At 39.5% G+C, this 19051-nt stretch overlaps 2 protein-coding genes and 1 long non-coding RNA gene across 3 annotated transcripts; all 3 read right to left on the bottom strand.

Moving 5' to 3' along the window:
* On the bottom strand, positions 1-644 carry LOC136357358 (uncharacterized). Its single transcript, XR_010742670.1, has 3 exons — positions 530-644; positions 195-453; positions 1-102 (listed from the first exon to the last, which is right to left on the bottom strand). It is a non-coding gene; the product is annotated as an uncharacterized lncRNA (long non-coding RNA).
* Positions 645-646: 2 nt separating this feature from the next.
* LOC136357357 (uncharacterized) lies at positions 647-5386 on the bottom strand. Its single transcript, XM_066312585.1, has 4 exons — positions 1859-5386; positions 1417-1786; positions 922-1332; positions 647-828 (listed from the first exon to the last, which is right to left on the bottom strand). The coding sequence occupies exon 1, from the start codon at positions 5011-5013 to the stop codon at positions 2302-2304; it is 2712 nt and encodes a 903-aa protein (XP_066168682.1). The 5' UTR covers positions 5014-5386; the 3' UTR covers positions 647-828; positions 922-1332; positions 1417-1786; positions 1859-2301.
* Positions 5387-10028: 4642 nt separating this feature from the next.
* Positions 10029-15702, bottom strand: LOC4342758 (KH domain-containing protein SPIN1-like). Its single transcript, XM_015789137.3, has 7 exons — positions 15532-15702; positions 15283-15371; positions 13580-13731; positions 13211-13339; positions 13012-13128; positions 12097-12240; positions 10029-10640 (listed from the first exon to the last, which is right to left on the bottom strand). Exons 1-7 carry the CDS (start codon positions 15615-15617, stop codon positions 10497-10499), a joined length of 861 nt encoding a protein of 286 aa, XP_015644623.1. The 5' UTR covers positions 15618-15702; the 3' UTR covers positions 10029-10496.
* Between the last annotated feature and the right edge of the window lie 3349 nt (positions 15703-19051).

Below are 19051 nucleotides of genomic sequence, written 5' to 3'. Positions count from 1 at the left end.
GTCGAAGGTCGACCTCTGCTCAACGTCAGTCAAGTGCAAACCTCTGTTCAACCTCACCTGGACTGCGGTGATATCGGCACTGATATCCCGTGCCGCATCAGCCTATGCAAGATGGAAATAAAAAATTCAGTAGTTGTCCTATATTATGAAAGATAAATGACATAATTGTTGGAAGTAATACAAATTGGACGTACCGCCACGAAGTAGTCTCGGTCACGGTGCGTGGGATACGCGTCCGTGACAGCGGCAACGTGCGGCTCTGGGGCGTCTGGAGTGAAGGTCACACGCGCACGAGTGCGAGGAAGGTACCAGCGAAGGTAGTCACGGTAGTTCTCCTCCGTGTGTGGGAAGAGCTCGTTGATCACCTCCTCTGTAGCTAACACCCAGTCGTCAACGTATTGCTGTACACGTGGAGCCCAAAGTGCGCCTGCTAGCTGTCCCCGTCGAGTCAACCTGTGAAGAGAGGTAAATTGTATGGCTCGATGATGTAATTATCATAAAAATTTAGAAATGAACAATCCGAACTCACGAGTGGTCGGCAGGGGGGACGGTCGGCTGCACGTTGCCGGGAAACACCTGCCTAAGTCCGAACTGTCTCATCACACGCTGCGGCCAGTGAGGCTCAACGAAAATGTCGAACACCATTGGCAGGATGGTGAGCCAGTAAGCCTGGTCGCGTGTGCACAAGGACGAAAGTCCTAGCGGTGCTCTCGCAGCGACGGCCTCTTCTGTGTACGGCTCCCAGATGACGTCGCTCGGCTGGAGACGGTCAAACTCGAACACGAAGTCCGGGTAACCACGTCTCACCTGGACGTGAGCGTAACGACGCTGCAATAAACATGATCGGAATTAGACATGTTATGTGAAGGAAAAAAAAAGAAGAGGACTGATAAACTTATAACGCAGCGAAGTTGCACTAACCCCACGTCGACACCAGTAAGTCCCCATCGTGGGACCGTCCTCTGGCCACTGCGCGCTGCGACCAACCCCGTAGGGTGCGCTGTCCACCACTGGTCGCCCTATGGCAAACCTCTCGGCTGCCCAAAGCTGAAGCAACATAGGACAGCCAGCGATGATCGCTCCCGCGTCAGTCTTCGTGCACGCCTCACAGAGGGCACGGTACGTGGCTGCTAGCACGGCAGAACCCCAGCTCCACTGCGGCACGTCCTGTGGCTGAGCATCCGCGATGGACCGTGCGTAGTGGACCAGCCGGAAGTCCACAGCGTGCCCGTGGGTGCTAGTGAACATCACCCACCCGAACAACCACAACAGGTACGCCTCAAGGGAGCGTCGGACCGAGTAATCATCAGCGTCAGGGTGCAGAAGGTCCGCCTACAGTTAAGAATGAAATGTTAGTACAAAACACTGATCCGGTCGCAAATAAGCACGTATGATAATAACAACTTATTTACTTACAGTGAACTGGAGCAACCAAGCCTTGCTAGGCCCGACTGTAGAGTACGGAGGAAGGGTGGTGGTCGGTCCTAGGTGTGGAAGGCGCATCACCTGCTCGAAGCGCGCAGTGATATCCTCCTTCCACCCAAAAACACCGTCGACGGGACCAACTGGTGCTCCCGCCAGCGGTAGCCCGAGCAGGTACGACACGTCCTGCAGTGTCGGAGCCATCTCCCCACAGGGAAGGTGGAACGTGTGCGTCTCAGGTCTCCAGCGGTCTACAAGAGCGGCAAGGAGTGACCGGTCTGCATCCCACCGCTTCGCTGGGTCACGGTCGTCCGCCGCCGCCTCAACAAGCCTACAAAGTGGTAGAAGGCCTGCCGCACGCAACCTGTATAGAGCAAACTTCAAACATAAGTATAAAACAAAGCAAAGTTGAGTTGAAATGTGAACATACGCGTACCAAGGAACGTGACGGGGGTCGACACGCAACCACTCGCGCGACGTGCGTGGACGGAAGGTGCCGAGCTGTGCACCCTCGACTGCTGACAGGAACGAGCGGTGGTTCCTGTCAATCCCACGGTTCAACAGCGCCGGTGTGTCGTACGCCATACCTGCATCAAATAGGTTGATCAGAAACATATAAATAATTAGTTCAACATAAGTAATAAATGTTCATAAGCGAATTACTAACACATATTAAACAAGAGTACAAACAAACAAAAGTGTTTAGTCCGAACACTCATCACGATAACATTATGATACAACACCGAATAGTTCGCAATACTACTAGTACAACAATAGTCGGAGGTACTCATTACAACAAGATTGAATTGAAATTACACGATAGAAGTATTTAGTCCGAACACTCATTACATCATTTTATTTCCTAAATCGAAAGCATTGTTACACCATGGAATCGCCTGCTGCGCGACGACGCCTTGGCCTTGCGCGCCTGCTTGTTGTTCCTTCACCAGGTGGTCGCCTACCATCACTTGCCTGTCCAGATGGACTAGCATCTGCGCCGCTTGGAACTTCTGCATTCTTCGGGCATGTCTTGTAAGTATGGCCGCGCAGATCACACTTGCTGCAGCGTAAAGTCCTCCCACCTGCTTCTGACTCATCCATATCATTTCTGATGCGTCTAGTTTGGCGTCGACCCTTTTTCACCCTAAACTTAGATGGATCTGGAATATAAAAAACTTGGGCACTCAGCGTTGTGTAAGATCCTGAGATCCCGAACCCATATATCTCCTCACTCCATGTATGAAAGATTGCTTCTTTCCTGAAATAATTTGAGACGTACACATTGGGAGATATGCCACAATCACCGGCAGCAGCAAGAACGTGTGAGCAAGGAAGGTGATGAAGCTTCGGCTTCATACAACTGCAGGTACATCCACCATCCGCCTTCAAGACACATTCCTGCACGGCTTGCTTGCGATAGATACCACGCCTGCTCCTATCAACACACATTATTTCATACCGATGCACTTGTGTGCCTTGAGCAACAACTCTATGTCTCCGTGCCTTTTTGATTTTATCTTCCATGTACTTTGTCACTACGTTGCCAAACACTATGTTGTTATCGGCCATGGACGGACCAATTTTCTTGTATCGATCCCTAAAGTAGGCTTGCGTGCCGTGAAGGATGAATTCAACAATAGCAACCAATGGAAGTACCCGAACTCCTCGCATTACCCAGTTGTACACCTCTGCCAAATTGGTTGTCATTATGCCATACCGAGATCCATCGGTGTCGAACAATAGAGCCCACTTCTCCTTAGGCTCATTCTCAATCCACTGAGAGAAATTTCTGATGGCCGACCCTGACCTCCTTCTCATTGTTGGTGGGTCATCAAGTAATGCACCAAGAGGTATGGGAGGCTCGTCACCTTCAACTTGTGGTCTGCGAGATTGCTCATCTGTTTGCTTCGTTGTCAACTCATCCAACTTGTCCCACAACTCATTAAATTTCTTCTCTTGGTTCTGTGCACAGAGCCTCTTAAAGAGCTCCATAAGATGCTTGTTCTTGAATTGCTTGTAGAAATTTGCACCCATGTGACGCATGCACCACCGACTCCGAACATCAGGCCACTTAGCTGGAAGTCCCTTCTCATCCCAACCGTTCTGCAAGTAGTCAATAGCCCGCAACATACCCGCATGACGATCATGTATAAGGCAAACGTTGGGCCTCATACGCACCACTGCAATGTGCACTCTCTCTAGGAACCAGTACCAGCTTTCAGTGTTCTCACTCTCTACAAATGCAAAAGCCATAGGTAGAACCTGGTTGTTCCCATCACACCCAATTGCTGTCAATATCTGACCTCGGTATTTACCTGTCATAAAAGTTCCATCTATGCATAGAACAGGTCGACAATGCACAAAAGCATTGATGCAAGCACCCAATGAGAAAAAGGCTCTTTGCAGCACACTCTTTGTTCTATCTTCAACCGATGTAAATGTATGTAGGTCATAGTAAGTATTATTATTCCTCTGGGCAATGGTGGCTAACAAACGAGGCAAATTATCATAAGAAGCTTCAAATGTGCCATACCTCATCTCAATGATCTTTTGTTTGGCTCTCCAGGCCTTTGCATAGCTTATGGTGTACTTGAATTTGTTCTCGATGTGCCTAATAATTGATTTTGGTTCAAAGCCAATGTTACCAACAACACTGCTGTACATCTCACTTGCCACAAAAGCTGAAGTGATGTTTCGGTGATACTTCTCCACCCCTTGTAAGTAGCACTTGTGCTCGGTCACAATGCTAACTTTCCAATAATCATTCCATTTACCCTTATATGCATGGACACGCCACGGACAATCTTCCTTCATGCACCTCACTTCATACACATAATTTGTTGACTTGACCACCCTAAACTCTCTCTGCAATGAAACTGCCCAATGCTTCACCGCCTCCTTCATCTCATCCTTATGAGCATACCTTGCACCCTCAATTACCTCGTACTCCTTATACTCCCAGGGTACATGATCACCCTCTGATATAACAAGACCAGAGAAGTCCTCATTTGCCCAATCAGTGGCCATTACATCACCTTCCTCATCGGATGATGCGTCGTCCTCCGCTTGCTCATTATCCGAATCTTCCCTCTCCATTTCATCAACAATTATACCGACTCTCTCCCCCTCATCCGCCATGCCCATGGCCTGCTCCTCCCTTGGTTGATTTTCCTCATTTTGCATCGATGGTCCAACAACATCCCCTGCATTGCTAGGACCCTCCACATCTTCGGTTTGCATTGAAACATTTGTATCTTTCTCTTGTACCGACACAAATATAACGAGGGGCCATGACCGTTCAAAAGCCATTTCCACATACCGTCTCCAAGCAGCAGTGCTGTCCATCGGCATTAGTTCCCAAAAATAACCTTCTATTGCACGACTCACTACAACAGATACTGACATTGTGTAGACTTCTTGGTCTATTCTAAATCCTCTCAACAACCAACTATAAATTGACTGAAATGTTCTCTCCGCAGGCCTATCGATGCCCTTAGATGTCATTACAAAATCTGACAGATCAACACCATCTGGACCAAATCTAATATTTCCTTCACCGTGAACTATCTGAAATGTGACCTTACTTGACATTGTGCCTGATGAAAACAATAACTGCGTTAACCTCGCATTTCTGTACTACGCCCTAAGTTACATTCTCTACAATATTGTTCTCTAAATTTCTAAAAGTAGGTTACATTCTCCAGATCAAACTAAACTACATCTTACAATTAACACTACTGTCTATGTCTCAATTCATACTATTATATTCTATGCTCTGGATCTACACATATGTGCTGTGTGCTACAGATCTGCTAAAATATATGGAACTAAAACTAAAACGCAACATATGTACTCAAACGTAATATATTAGTACAAATGCAAAAGATGTATGGGAGCATACCTGTGATGAAGTGAGCGAACCAGCAGGGCTTCGCCGCTCCCCTTCTGCTGCCCTCCCCTCTCTCTCTCTTTCGTTTTTTTTGGATTTTTAGTGAATATAATGAAATTTCATAGGGGAGGGGCTGGGCTTTATAGGGGGAGGCAAAAATCGCCCTCCCCCAGGGCGGCAAGGGGGCCGCCTGCAAAATTCCATGCCCCCTCGCCGCCCATTTGCAGGCGGCCCCCCGCACAGTGCAAAATCGCCCTCGCGGAGGGCGGCAAGGGGGCCGCCTGCAAATTTCCATGCCCCCCCTCGCCGCCCATTTGCAGGCGGCCCCCCGCACAGTACAAAATCGCCCTCGCGGAGGGCGGCAAGGGGGCCGCCTGCAAATTTCGTTGACGGCCGTCGCCCGAGAGCGAACGGCCGTCTGCCACGTCATTTTCGCCGCCCTCTGGGAGGGCGATTTTTAAAAATCGCCCTCCCAGAGGGCGGTAGGCGACTATTTCCGTCAATTTTCAAAATGGAAAATTATTTTTGTAAAACTTTTAATAAGAAAAATTATAAATAAAAAAAATTCTGATTGTATTGTGGATAAAATAGGTGCCAATTTCATAGAATAAAAGTCAGTATGTGGCTTTTTGGTGTGTCTGGAACTAATCTCTATGTGTCGTTGATATTGATGTTTCATCATTGGTCTTGGTGAAAGTACCTTCATGTTTAAACAAGAGGTATAACTCTTAGTATCCTTGTTACTACTATATCGAAAGAACTAATACGTTATATAACCATCATTCTCATCAATCACCCACTCTAAATATTATTGGTTTTGTGCGGTGTTTAACACCATATTGTAAGCCATGGTTAAAAAAATAACACGATTCCACCATATAATTATTAGCAGGAATAGTACATTGCATCAGCAATAATAGCCGCTTATTGTAATGTCTATTTTAGAACGTATTTACATGATAGTTGTTCTCAAGACTAAGTATACATAAGATTGATATAACCACATTAATTTGTGAGATTATTAATATCACCATGATATCAACCATACACAACAATTAATATATAGTTGCACATAGCTCATACTATCAGTTACTCCTACTTAATGCGTATTACTTTGCAAAAAATATCCATAAGTCCATATATATACTACATGTTGCCTGGAGCTACGGTGACAAGGATGATGAATAGATGAAACGAAAGCCATAAGTCCATTGCTTGTTACCGTTAATAATGAAAAATATATATAATGAAATATTAGATGTCGTTTTATCAATCAAGAGTAAGAAAAGTATTGACCTACTAGTATTTTTTTAGACTAGTCCATCTACAAAGAAAATTCAACTATACTCAGATGTCACTTGTACAAATAGAGAAAACCGATATTATGTAATACAACTACGGGTAAACCTTAAATGCAACTTTTTTACTATGATTCCTCTAGAACGTAAGATTCTTAAAGTATAGGAATAGAGAAAACATAGAATTAAAAATATCATGCCATGTAAAATCCTACAAGAAAGAAAGCTACAGAATTTATTCAAAACATGTATTTGGTGTACCATAGAAAAAAACAAAAGAATTTTAAGATTATATGTTGATTTGCTAGAGAGATAATGGAGAGAGAAAATGCCTTAAAATATCAAAGGAATTTGAAATAATGAGGTTGAACCTAATGCTAAAATTCATCAACATTGTGGAGGAATTTTTCCTATCCTTTAAATTGCCTTAATTTGAAGCAATCCTGCAATCATAAGGACTCATTCCTTTGGATTGGATCCTGTCTTTTCCTTAAAAAATCCTTCAATCCCAATAAGCCCTATATGTTTACCCATTAAAAATTACTCCTACCTACTTTCTCCGTCCCATAATAAATTTATTTTGCTTGTCCGAAAATAATTTTATTTTTAGAGTAACTATTACATCGAAGTTTGTGAAATAAGAAATAATTATATTATGAGTAGATAAAGTGAGGAATAGTTGTATTGAAATTCGATAAAGTAGGGGAATTCTAGTTTTTTTATTAGTATGTGTGGAATAGGTGAAAATAATGAATTTATTTTAGAACGGAGATAGGACATAACTTCTGCATGTATGTTAATATAGTGTCTAAAAGATTAATGTTTCTTTTTTCTGGTCCAGCAGCTACCAATCTACTTCTACTATACCATCACATGCCTGCCTATCTCTGACAATACCTTACCAAAATATCAGAGGCACCATTTTACAGAAACACATGGATAAGGAAAGAGCAACTTGGAGAAAGGGGAACAAGGGGCTGTGGCTCAAACGGAGCAACCTCAAGCCGCGGCTTTTGTGTGTCGTTTGTGTGCTCAATTGTTGAGAGATCGGCTTCTTCTTCTTCGTCACCTACAAACTGCTGAGAGGGAGAGCACGTAAGTACGCAATCAAGGCTGACACGCTAACGGCCGACATCGCCTACCTGCCATCAATTAAGCTTTAGCTATATATACTACCACTGTATAGCTAGGTCCCATGTTGCGTTGGTGACACTAGCTGCTGCTGTCATCACGCATTCCGAGGAAACACATGTTTTTAATTATTTTGTTAATTACAACAGCTTTGATACAATTTCGATCATTTTATTCGTTTTAAGTCACTGAGCGTTTCAAGAGTTGTCCTTCCGGCTAGGACAAATTAAAATGGTAGTATAAGATATTGTTTTTTAATAAAAATGAAACAATCTATTATTTATTTATTAATTGTCTTTTTGTTAGATTTCTCTGGAGATCAGTACAAACTTCTTTTGGTCTATATCCTCGTATAATATACTCCAACTCATATTTTTGGAAACTGGCTTGTGGGTATTGATAAAAGGACCAATAAATTCATTCTTGTAGGACAAATCACTGTTTAAATCTTATATGTAGGTACTTTTTGGAGGCAACGCACTAGATTCGGTTTTGGACGTAACTACAATGGAGTGATGAGGACATCAAACTTATTCACACTGCATGCTGCAACCTAGGGGCAATGGTTTGCAGATTTTTTTCAACTTCGGATGGAGATTCACAAATAGGGTGCAATAATTGTGAAGTCTTTTGTCTAGTGTTGGTGGTTATTAGTGGGTGCATCACTTCATGTTTTCTTTTGGAGGTGCCATTATGAAATTGTTTGTTGTGTGTGCTTATCAATGAACTGATTTTTTAATAATAAGCTGTAGCTCTTAGAGCAAAGACCGAAATTATATTCCATTATTTAGAAAATAATTTATGGTCAGAGATAGATGTTTGACATAGGATAAATCTAAAACGACAAATAACAAGCAGTAATTCAAAACGATGAGAATGTTCATTCGATGCGTTTGTAATGCCATTTGGACTTCTAATACCTATGTGGTGGTTTGTTTGCACATTCCAACAAATTTTAATGCCATGAAAGCATTCTTTACATGGATGTCGTTGAAGGTGTATTTTTAATACATCCAATGTGAATTAAGATATTGATACTCAAAATTTCAATACATAATATTGACATTGCTGTTGTTTTGTTTGTCTCAACGGTTTTCAATGCATATACTAGCTTCTCGAATACTACTACATTTTGGTGGTCCCACGGTGAAAGACCAGCAGATGCCTGCATTGGAGATTTGGAGCTGAATCTGTATTTCTAGAGACAGAATATGCTCTTTAGTAGATTTATGGGCTACGCCGTTTGCTTACATCCATAAGATTAATTGGTGAGTGTATAATTAGTGATATGTGTTTTTCAAGCTCTTTAAGTAGCTTATGGATTATAGGCACACTTCTCAAGCTTCTAACGATACTCCCTCCGTTCCATAATATAAGACACAACCACTTTTCTTAGATGTTACATAATAAAAGGCATGCATGCAAGCATGCAATTAACTATAGCATCTTCTCCATTAAATTATTACTTTTTTAAATCCTCCACTCTCATGTTATCTAATTCTATTGGATACATGCATTATATTTATTAGGATGATCCAAACTACAAGATGATAATAATTATTTCTTAGTCTTTGGATTAAGAGTGGTTGTGCCTTATATTTTGGAATGGAGGGAGTAATATATATTTTTTTTAAAAAAATGAACTTTCTTCATCAACATTTCTTATATACATGTATATGTATTTACAGGTATATGTATATACATGTATATGTATATATATACTTTTTTTAAAAAAAATCAACTTATCAACTTTCTGATATTTAAATATTTATTTGTGTTCTCAAATAATTATAATCCAAAGCTATTTTTAATTTTTTTAGGACTCAACAAAGAAATATACAGCTTGAGACAAGTCAAATATGTTCCCCGCAAAAAAAAAGACAAGTCAAATATGTATGTCTAAATTATATCTTGAATTGCTAAAGCTGTTATTGCCTTTTGACTAGATGGTTTTCTATTTTGCTTCAAGAAAATGGCTGCCTGTTGAGAGGCAACTTTACTTGCTCATGGCGAACACAATACACTTCAGAATTTAAAAAATGTAGAAATTAACATTAGCCTTATGAGGTATTTTATGGTCCTTAAAGGAAGATACCAAGAGATGCCACACTTATTTGTGTTAAGCTATGGTGCTTCTTGGTATGTCAAACACTAGAAGACACACTACCGTAAATCTAACAATAAAATCACAGAAAGATTCATAAAATAGCTCTGTAACTTGTAAAGCAAACATAAAACTTTCGAACCATCCACCACACTGCAATACAGAGAGCCCTGAATCCACATGGTTAATTCAAAGATTTTTCCCATCAAACTATTGCATAACACGGTCATGATCTGCATTTTGCAACTCCATGATGTTCAGGCAAATATGATGCAATCTAACTCAACTTCTAAACTGAAATCTTACATTACCAAGACTTCTCTAATCTCTCCTGAAAAAAGGGAAAACCACCTATCTTAGCATCACAAGCTAGCAGGGTTAACAGTCGATAAAGAACAAAATGAATGTGAACCTTACAAGTTACAACAACACATCTGGACCGGCCAAAAGATTTGAGGCAGCTTTAACCATCGATCTCCTCATCCAGAGGAGAGAACCATTTGGTACCAGACTAATCATCCAGTAAAAGGCATACTGTTTTTTACACAATAGCCCATACAACGAACCACTCAAGCTCGACGGCATGCCTAGGGGCATAGCCGTGTAGGAGCTCCTTGACCTTGATGAAAGCGGTGAGGTCGAACCATATTTGCTAATGGCTCGGTTTTGCACGTTTCATGCCACCATTGCTGAAAGGGGAGACGCTTCCTGGATGAGGACTGTCCTCTCTCAGAGTAGAGTTCAGCATTGCCAGTTCCCTCAGCTGTTGTCTTTTATAGTAATCTTGCGACTCATCCTGCAAAGACGAACAAAAGAGGTCAGCTATGAACGGCGGTCATAGCTGTAAGCAACCTACAGAACATGGTTCACAGAAAAACACTGCAGGAATAACTATCATAGAATGACAACTTAGGGAAAGAATAAGTGAGGGGGAGAAGAAACATTGTATATGAAATAAAAATAAATTACTACTCAAGAAGAGCTGTTGGAAAATATCTCAAATAAATAGCAAAGCTACAATGTGAGACAACATGAGAAAGGCTAGTTCTGTGGCATCATATGCATAAGCTTCGAAACACAAACAAAAAAATGGTCCAGGGGTATGAAACGGAAAGCAGCCAAGTCTGTAGGTTAGCAGGATTCGGGCTGGCACCCAAAACTTAAACCCTTGCCTTCTCATCACCTTTGGGCCCTTCATCATAAACTTAACATTGCAGATCCACTGCAATTTGGGACGATGAGTACCACAGTGCCAGATGTATAGACATACCGCATCCACTTAACAATGATTTGCAGCAACAAAATATTCATTATGGACAACAATGAAGCATGGAATGGAAGTAATGACTTGGGATTTATGGAAGAAACTTTGTTTTGTACTTAATTTTAATTTTATGATTTGATACAACATGATTCATTTCTGTGCTTTCTTGGCAAGTACCAAAGACCTATTTCTTTCTCTCTTTTTGTGGGGAAACAGACATTTTCCCGCATAGATCACTGCTCATTTTCCCAGGAAAATAACCAAACATGCCCTTAGCTGAGGAAAGCTGCAGGTCTGACTAGTACTCTTTTGGCCCTCAAGTTGCATCTGTTTTGTTACTATGGTGAATGTTATATTCCTGAAAGGGTAGATTTACTAAGTTTGTACTGCAACACTCTAGATATAGTATTGGCAGTAGACTAAGTTTACAATTTAGATCATCATTGAATATCTTAAGGGTCATTAACTCCAATTAATATTACTGGATATCAGTTTTATTTCATTATATATGGCCCTCTTGATGCCCACAGGGTCACATGCAGAACCACAATCAGAGAAAGGAAACTATTCCTGTCCTAGCGACTAGCGCTGAGGACTGTCTCCAGCCTAGATCTGCACCCATACCACACTAACCAGTTGCAACAATGAGGACATCAGGACCAATGAAAAGTGCTGCCACTGGGCTGCGAATGAGAGGGAGAGGTGAAGTTACCATGACTTGTATGGGGTGGTACCTCTAAATTTTATGTCAACAAAACCACAGAGATGCAAATAGCTGTAACTACTCCAATAAGCATGGAGATGTAAAATTCCTTTTCAGTTCAGTCATGCAAAAAAAAAAAAGATAAAAAAACATAACCGGTGAAAAGTTTGTGCCATTAGCCTGTATGGTAGACTTTATGGTAGCACATTTCTAAATTCTAAATTGTGAAGTGGTATTATCCAAATTTCAGAATAAATTAATACATAAAGTCATATAAATTAATACCACTGGTTTTAGCAGTTCATCCATTATTTCTTGTGCCTGCCTCAATCTTGTATCAATGATATTGGCTGGCAACTCAGCTTCAATCAAGATATGCAGTGGATCATTGAGGTGCTCATAGCCAGGTTTTCCTTTCAGCTTCTCCTCCTATAAAATAGAAAACAAAGATGTGTAACTGTGTATATTTGGAGGATATATGAGGGGAAAAAATATGGACAAGGAGCAATCTGGAATCTTTCAGCAATCAAGATTAATATATGAGACAGAGTACTATCACATTATTGATGTAACATGTTAATGGGTTTAAGGGGCAAGACAGATTCCCAGAAGACAAGATAGAAACCCATATGGGAATATAGTAGTACAAAATACTAACATATGTTCTACAAAGATGCAATAAAACTCACCACCATATATCATGAACCCAAAAAATAAATAGAAAATTGAAATACTAGAACAATACATTTGTCCAATACATGTAAGCAAATACGTTACTCAATGTTACTAACTTATTATTGTTACAAGGTTTATATGGTAAGCAAACTGATGAGCAGGCAATATAAAATCTGCCTTGAGGCACACAATACTCCATAAAAACAATTTTTTAAACAGTTCTTTTTGTGTGTTTCCCATGTTTCTTCGTGTTTCAGATCAATTTAGGACGAAGTTTGAAGACCAGAATTCAGAAATACTATAGACCATGGCAGAAATGGTCACACCAATAATGGATAGTTAGGATTTACTAATCAGGGAAGAGTACAATGAAGGATTTCCAAGATTTCTACAAAGGATATTAAATTAAACATAACAAAGAAGTTTATCATCCTAGCTAGCTGTAATACTTAGTTTTAATTTATATAACGCATGTTATATGAGTATATAAATGTAAAGTAATTAACATTTACAAACGTTTGTTACCTTATCAGCATCTTTGATAGAACCCTTCCCTCTAATGAAAACACGACAACCAGTTGATGCTTCAACCCGCTTTAGAGAATTACCCCTCGGTCCTAGAATACGTCCCACGAAATTGAACTGGAGCAAAGCGAAAATAGCAGACATTAAAAACAAGACATTTTATCTGCTGGATGATAAATCGCATAAGAGGAACACATACATTAGGGTAAGCATCAACTGGAACCTCCATGCGTACAATCTTCTTGACAATATAAGAGCCATGACTTGGCGGTGCGCCTTGCCAGTCCATACTTGTCCCAGGAGGAGGAGGAGGAGGAAAGCCTAATCTCTGTCATATAAACAAATCTTATTAGTATTGCTCACAAAGACACAACCTAATGTACGCCAGCCAAAGAACATAAGAATCAATGGTACAGAGTTTTGATGACCTTCTATATACAATTGAAGAAAATTTCTTCAGAATCAGAAGTTGAAAACAATGAGTAAATGTATAGACAAGAAGATTCTTGTAGTAATTAAAAGCTTGTTTTCCTTTTGCACTTTTCAGTAATTAATTCATTATACATACCTCTTGGTGTATGCCATTCCAAGGCCCAAATCCATTGCCATGTAGGTTGGGTCTCATAATTGGCGAAGACATGGGACTCGGACTTCTATAACGACGCCTGTCAAAATCGTTGAATCCATGGTCGTTGACCATGCTTGATACCCGCATGATTTCTAAACAACACAAAGATTGGAAAAGGAGGAATAAATAAGGTTATTACTTAGAAGTAGGAGTTTATACTTTTTTGGAATGCAAGAGTTAGATGATAGCTATGATCAAATCATAACTTCCCTATGAGAAGCATTTAAGGTAGAAGTGAAATCAAGAAGCACATCAAGATAAATAGATATTACATGGTGCAAATATATGCTACAATTAGAAGCAGGTTTGAATCCATAGCATAATTCATAACAACAAATATATTACTTACATATTTCAGTTTGAATTCTCGAAAATGGTCAGTTAAAGGGTTAAACCAGGAAAGAGTGTCCTTATCGATAGTTATCCAACCCATTTACTTGGGTTGAACCGTGGAGTGGGTTTTAGATAAACAGAGAGACATGCTCTCAGTATATGACAAAAAAAGGATGTATTTATTTGTGGATACTTGCTCTATTTTCCAGCCTATAGTAAACATAAATTAAATGCCCGCCTTGCTCATCTATAAAAGAAAAATTGCAAATCTAAATTACATGTAGTAAATCCATGAAAACAGGCCGTAGACCACTTTATAAACACTAAAAGGTGCAGTGAGAAATTGAGGCAAAAAATTTGACTTCCCACTAATGCAGCTAAAAATAGAACCTGATCAAATGCAGTCTGAAGCTATTCACTAAAAATAAAGGCAACATACTCAACATCCGAAGTTCCCAGCCCACAAGAAGAATGCAAATTTCTCCAATATGAGCTAACTATTCATGCAATTCTTACACATTCAAAACATCTTCATATATTAAATTCAACAGTTTCTTTTATCAAGTAAGCCTATCAACAGCACACGGTGAAGCGCAAAAATTTGCTGATGCATTCACGCCCACTGTTCTAGAAGAGAGGCAGCCACCTATAGCTCACTTAGGTGCCCACCTTGCCTGCCTGGGTAGCGACATAGCAGCCAGGACATCTTGTTGGCTACTTGCTGCTAGCCGCACCTAACAGATCAGTAATCATCCTGTATCCACAATGCGCATACCATTGTCTGCTGCTGATGCAATGGACAAATGATTGCAACTCTACACATAAATCTTGACAACTACTAGTTCTCATCACCACTTTATTTTTCATCATTGATCTTCAGTTCTCAACAAGTCTCAATACATCGAAACATCTACATTATTTGAAGGCAAAAATTCAATGGCAATCACCAAAACAGCGCAACAAGCCTTGATTCGCATGCTGTATTATACCATTACACTCGGTCATCTCTGTTGTGTTGTGCATATAACCCCCAAAATATTCTAACAATCTTATCTCGATTGGCAACGAAAAATTCCCGAGAAAGAACAAGAGGGCAACTCGGCAACTCTATCCAAACATAAGCTGCAGGCAAAATCAGCAGCATCATTCCACGCATTGGAGCCACCCGATTCCCAAATCCCGATTGCAAAACTAACACCACAAATCCCCCCTCTTCCTCACACGAAACAAACACAACCCCCACCAATCCGTGACAAACAGTAAGCGAGAGATCAATCAATCAATCAATCAAAAAAAAGAAAAGATCTCACCTTGGTTGAGCAGCCGGCTGCATATCGGCAGCACCTGCATGAAAGGCCCCAGCTTGTGATGCTCCGCGAGCAGCTCGCTCAAGTACTGGCTGCAAAAAGAAACAAAACCCAAGAAATCGCACAACCAATCACCTAAACAAATCGAAAAAAGGGCACGCAACCAAGAGCAAGAAGCAATCCTTGGATCAAAGAATCAGCAAGAAACACAGTAGCAATCCACGGCGGCGGCGGAAGCGGGCGAGGCCGTACCTATCGGCCTCGGGGTTGCTCCTAATCTGGGGCGAGAGGGTTCTTGCCGGGGAGAAACCCTGGTGGTTGTAGAGGCCGCCTGACATGGTGGCGGCCACGAGCGAGGAGAGGAGGAGGAGGAGAAGAGAGGAGAGGGTTTCTTGGTTTCTTTTCCTTCCTAGCGAAGAGGTTGATGATAGAGATTAGAGAGAGGAAAAAAAATATGAAGATGGTGGAAACTGGAAAGGTTTTGATGGTTCCAAAAAGAATTAAAGAAAAACTAAAAAGGAGAGGTTTTTCTGCTTTAGGTTACACTACCTGCCAGGTTCTGTTGGATAAAGGGGAATTGCTGGCTGCTCAGGTGAAAATTAAAAGGAGGGCAGGTGATAGGAGAAAATCCCTTACCTCACATCACCTAAATGGCTATTTCATAGACGGTATAAATTATTACTGAGTGAAATTACGTGTGTGTATATATATATATATATATATATATATATATATATATATATATATATGTAAAGAGAAGTAATGTGATAATAAATTAAACGGTACAATTAAATAAAGTAACCCATTATATCCAATGCTCTTGTTGAGGGTAGCTAACTCTCTCCAAATTTTAAGTGCATAATAATGGCTTTGTTGCTCTAGGGTTTTAGTGTAATAGATTTTTGGAGCAATATTGTTACGGGCTTATTTAAGTAAGGATGTGTCAATAGTGCTGGTTTATAACTCATTCTCCCCCATAAAAATACGAGGTAGCTTATTAACGCATGATTAATTAAGTATTAGCTAAAAAAACTTGAAAAATTGTATTGATATGATATTTTAAAGCAATTTTTCCATAGAAAATCTTTACAAAACTTACATCATTTAGCAGTCAAGGAAACGTGTGCGCAGAAAACGAAGGTGTAGAGGTTGGGAAAGGGTAATGCCGAAGTCATATAATGGTATTGTATGGTTATTTTATATTTTGACTGGTTTATCGTTAATGTGTTTTTCATATGGTCTTTTACAACAAACTGGAGTAAAAATAATTTGAAGACATAACCAATTGTTTGGCTTATATTAATATCCATCCACATCTTGGACAAGCAACAGTCTTGATCAGAAGATGTTCTTTTCATATAGCAAATGCTCTTCATATGCAATCATGCGAGCTAAGAATAAGGCTTCTCCCTTCCGTAGCATTTAATCAAGTCTGCTTACTTGTTATCATTGTTCCCTCTATCATTTTCCTCACAATTATGAGCCCTTTTCGTTTTTTTTTTCTAATATCAATGGTTCGATATGACGAGACTAGCTAGCCATAATTTTTTTTTATAGATTGTGGGTTCTCACCACAGAGGCTATATACCTGATTTAAGTCGACCTCATCATTAATTAATCATGCCAATATTTGGCAAAATAGAGTTATTTATGAGGGGATCAAGCCAAATAATTTTCATTGCCACAATAGTTAGCATAAAAAATGTTGTAGGCGATACATGAAATATTAGAGGAACATAGTAAATGGGATGGAATAATGGTAATTTTAGTTTGGATTGTAAGGATGACTAGGCAGCCATTCCCTACGATTGTGCAGCATGCATTACCTTGGCTGATCGTGCAGACCAAATAACCTGATTTATTGGGCCCTTTTGAATTGCATGAAAGAAAAAAAAAGAAGGAATAGAACATATGATTGCAAAACATAGGAATAATTGTTTGATTGGACCGTAGGAAAAACTCATTGGAAATTTTTCAAGAGCTCTTGCTAAGTTTTCTCCAAAATATCTATAGGATTGTCCATTATTCTATATGAATATCAAAGGATTGGATCAATTTCAAAGGATTGGAAATGATCCAATCCTTTGATTCAAAGACATTCATAAGAATTTTTCTATAGGATTGGAATCCTCCAAAATTCCTATGTTTTTCCTCCAAATTAAATGGACCCTTAAATTCTTCTTAATTTTTGTGTTATCCTTATGGTTCAATCAAACAATATTTTTGTGTTTTTGTTGTATTTTACAATTCTATATTTTACGCTTATATTTCTGTTAAAATCCTACCTTTTTTCCTTTCATGTTCTTAATCATGCATTTACATGTCCCGTAGCCCAAAACTATTTTTGCTTTTGCAGCAGCTGACGTTGCTGTCTAGCTCACTGCAGTTTCTCTTACTAGCGAGCCGGAACATTTGTCATAAGAAAAAGAAAGACCTCACTGCGTTTACAAATGTCTTTTAATATCAAGAGACTCTAATTGTTGACCGCAATTGTGGTCTACCGAGATAAGTATCATGCAAATCATATCATGGATAAACTGAACATTTATAAGTATCTTACACCAAAGATGAAGGTAAACAACCATCACAATCTAGTCCTTGAATAGATGGGAAATATACTCATTTATTTAATTAACCTACTCACTTGATACTCTAACCTCTCAAAAGCACCATCATAGCTAATGATCACCGTAACAAGATGTTGATGGTCGATATATCTACCAATACATCATAAACCTAGCAAGGTGGTGGGCCATTGAAGATGTTGGGCTGGCCAGCCCAAACCTTTTAAGCTCCTTTTTTGCATGTTAGCTCAGCCCAGAGTTCTAGTTTCCATTCCTCCTTTTCCTTTTCTTTCACTTTTCTGGAAAAATAAACAATCAAGTTTGATATTTATTTAATTAGAAGAAAGAGGCACCCGATCCAATTCAAGTTGAAGATGACTTGAGCTTTGAATTCAGTGGTGGGAATTATTGTTTTAATTAACTCTTACTCTGGTAAAAAAAATATTTATTGTTTTGAACAATATTCTTACGAACTTGTAAAATTCAACTATCAATAATTTCTCAAATACTTTGTTTAACAAATAAAATAATATATGTAGATTTTCATAGAAAATTATTATAATCAGAAACTTATTATAACATAAAATTGGTTATCAGAATTTTAAAATTTTAACTCCTAAACGTTAAATATTTTTGACCGGAGGAAGTATCGTTCCAATATTTATTGTTTATAAAATAACTCGGAGTTTTGGTAAAAAAATAATTAGGGAATATTATATACAATTATTATTTATAGAAATCAACATCGGTGTGCATCCTCAGTGTTTAGTTTTAAATATATTGCTTATTTCAAGCCATGGAGCTTGTTTTGTGGAAGCTGGAACTCCGAAGAGAATATAAAGTAGAATAAATCGATGTAGGATATAAAAGAAACAACAAAGGAGGATAAGGTACGAGATTGGAGGTCGGCAAATTAAGAAACAACAGCAATAGATCTGTACAATATGTATTTATTTGACAGCATTAATTGCTAGTATTTTACATAATATATCTAGTATATACTTAACATATATTTGATCTTACAAAAAGAATTGGGGTTAATTTTATGTTGAATATTCTTGGTTGTGCAAGTGTACACCATGTTGCTAAACTTGGCTCCCTTCTGATTGAGACCTTTCCTATACTCAATAATTCCAATCTATATGATTTGGCAATGTATGCCCATCTTACTTTTCCTAGCTTCACCGGTGATTAGATCCTAGTGTCAC

Source organism: Oryza sativa, chromosome 7 (assembly GCF_034140825.1).
Source record: "Oryza sativa Japonica Group chromosome 7, ASM3414082v1".
Taxonomy (NCBI): domain Eukaryota; kingdom Viridiplantae; phylum Streptophyta; class Magnoliopsida; order Poales; family Poaceae; genus Oryza; species Oryza sativa.
This window is presented reverse-complemented; position numbering and strand designations above follow the sequence as displayed.